The 2,500-nt window shown below is 41.1% G+C and overlaps 1 protein-coding gene across 1 annotated transcript in view; it reads right to left on the bottom strand.

Annotated features, from left to right (window-relative positions):
- Positions 1 to 2,500, bottom strand: part of LOC124008559 (sodium/calcium exchanger 3-like) — a 110,081-nt gene that overhangs the window by 11,063 nt on the left and 96,518 nt on the right. Inside the window, exon 11 of the mRNA XM_046319928.1 lies at positions 966 to 1,078. Coding sequence (XP_046175884.1) covers positions 966 to 1,078 — 113 coding nt within the window. The remainder of the gene's footprint in view (positions 1 to 965; positions 1,079 to 2,500) is intronic.

Here is a 2,500-nt window from a genome sequence, read left to right as displayed (position 1 = left end):
ACACACACACACACCCATGCACTTACAGAAACACACAATCATTACAATCAATACAGAGACCGAAAGAGAACTATACCTTCTTAGCTCTTCTCATAAGTGTATTCACCCCACACTACACACACACACACACACACACACACACACACACACACACACACAAATAATACACAAAATGAATACACAAAATGAATACACAAAACATTCTAAAAGCTGTCTGAAGAACAGAAGATAAAACACAAAGGGTCTGTCAACATTAGAAAAGGTTTACAAGTGAGAAAACGTTAGCTGTTCCCATTACATAACCTGGCACATTTAGCCTTACGTTAGCTGTTCCCATTACATAACCTGGCACATTTAGCCTTACGCTAGCTGTTCCCATTACATAACCTGGCACATTTAGCCTTATGCTAACTGTTCCCATTACATAACCTGGCACATTTAGTCTTATGCTAGCTGTTCCCATTACATAACCTGGCACATTTAGCCTTATGCTAACTGTTCCCATTACTAACTGTTCCCATTACATAACCTGGCACATTACATTGGCACATTTAGCCTTACGTTAGCTGTTCCCATTACATAACCTAGCTGTTCCCATTACATAACCTGGCACATTTAGCCTTACGTTAGCTGTTCCCATTACATAACCTGGCACATTTAGCCTTACGTTAGCTGTTCCCATTACATAACCTGGCACATTTAGCCTTATGCTAACCTGACAAGGTGGCAGTGATTATTTCCTGTAAGAAATCCTGCATTCATCACGTGTAACTACGTCAATGATTTTAATTGGCCGATGCACATTTTGAGATGGATATTTGTTTAATTTTTTTTATTTTATTCGTAAACTTTTTTTAATGTTCGCCGGTATAGACCCAAAACAAATGCCCAAACCAAATGTACAAAACAAATGCCCAAAACATACCCCAAACATACTAAAAGAGGACTCAAATGAACACAGATACCTTGAACTCGTAAGACTCTTCGATGACCACCTCTATCCGTGTGTTTTCTCCCAGACTGGGACAGCCCATCTTGGCCACCTCGTCATCCGTCGGCTTGTTCTCATTGGAGTCGCCTAGGAAACGGGGGAATGACGGACAGGTCAGAAAATGTGAAGGAGGGCCAAGATGGGCTGACGGGATGAGTTCCCAGAAAGCTTTGTAGCTAACGTGGCTTTCAGAAAACCCATCCTCTGCTGTAAAATGTGTGTGTGTGTGTGTGTGTGTGTGTGTGTGTGTGTGTGTGTGTGTGTGTGTGTGTGTGTGTGTGTGTGTGTGTGTGTGTGTGTGTGTGTGTGTGTGTGTGTGTGTGTGTGTGTGTGTGTTCACTAGCTAGCATCACTAACGCTGCATAATTAAATCACACCAACCTGTTATCAATAGCGCCTAGACACAAGCTACGCTAACACAACACTTGACACTGTTGGTGGTTATCATTAGCCTCCAGACACAAGCTAAGCAGTATGTCAAACAAAATCACGCTAACGCTACATATTATATTAATGAAACTCTGCCCGAGGATGGTGGCTTTTCATGTTGAACATGAAACATATGGAGTCTTATTCACGACATACTAGAAAAATGAGAGAGAATCACTCCGGTCATATCTCAACACAATGTATAATTTCAGACATATGTGATTTGTTTCAGGAAACTAGGCGTGTGTCGCGGGTCACTACTTTACAGGAGAGCCATTTGAATGTAAACTTTTTCTTATCAAAATGCGTTTTTTGGCAGAAATGCCTTCTGAAAAATGTGAACTTTAATTTGCCTTAATAACAAACATAATATAATAATAATATATGCCATTTAGCAGACGCTTTTATCCAAAGCGACTTACAGTCATGTGTGCATACATTCTACGTATGGGTGGTCCCGGGGATCGAACCCACTACCCTGGCGTTACAAGCGCCATGCTCTACCAACTGAGCTACAGAAGGACCATGTATGCCATCTGTAAATATACATTAAATGGTTAAATTACGAGCCCAGTTGGTTTAGCTCAGAAAAAGACAGCAACCTTTCCGTTAGCCATGATTGGCTAAAATAATGAGTGGGCTGGACATGCCGAGATATGGGTTTGTATTGGTCTGCCATATAGCATGCTTCTGTCTATTTGAGCTGGTCAGCATGTCTAGGTAATTCTGTCTAACGCAGCTTTAAAAATATATATATATTGCGTAGTAAAACTGCATAAACCTAAAGTCAAATTAGTGTACTGCTAGCTAAAGTGTACTGCTAGCTAAAGTGTACTGCTAGCTAACGTTACATGTATGCTCTCCACTTTCTGGAGGACCGAGTTTTGAAATCAGTGGAATTCGAGTATGACAGCTAAGGAGATGGAGAAAACACCTGTCTCCGGATTACATCTTCAAACTAAGGGACAACCGTGGCATCCGTGAGGGAGCCATGTCCATCCATGATGTATACGGGTAAGATAGTCTAGCTAGCTACATTTTTAGACATGACACGTTTCTAATTTTGACGGAAAGTGGTTT

Source organism: Oncorhynchus gorbuscha, linkage group LG21, assembly GCF_021184085.1.
Source record: "Oncorhynchus gorbuscha isolate QuinsamMale2020 ecotype Even-year linkage group LG21, OgorEven_v1.0, whole genome shotgun sequence".
NCBI classification, from domain to species: Eukaryota; Metazoa; Chordata; class Actinopteri; order Salmoniformes; family Salmonidae; genus Oncorhynchus; species Oncorhynchus gorbuscha.
Note: the sequence above shows the minus strand (reverse complement) of the source record. Positions and strands in the feature narration are given on the sequence as shown.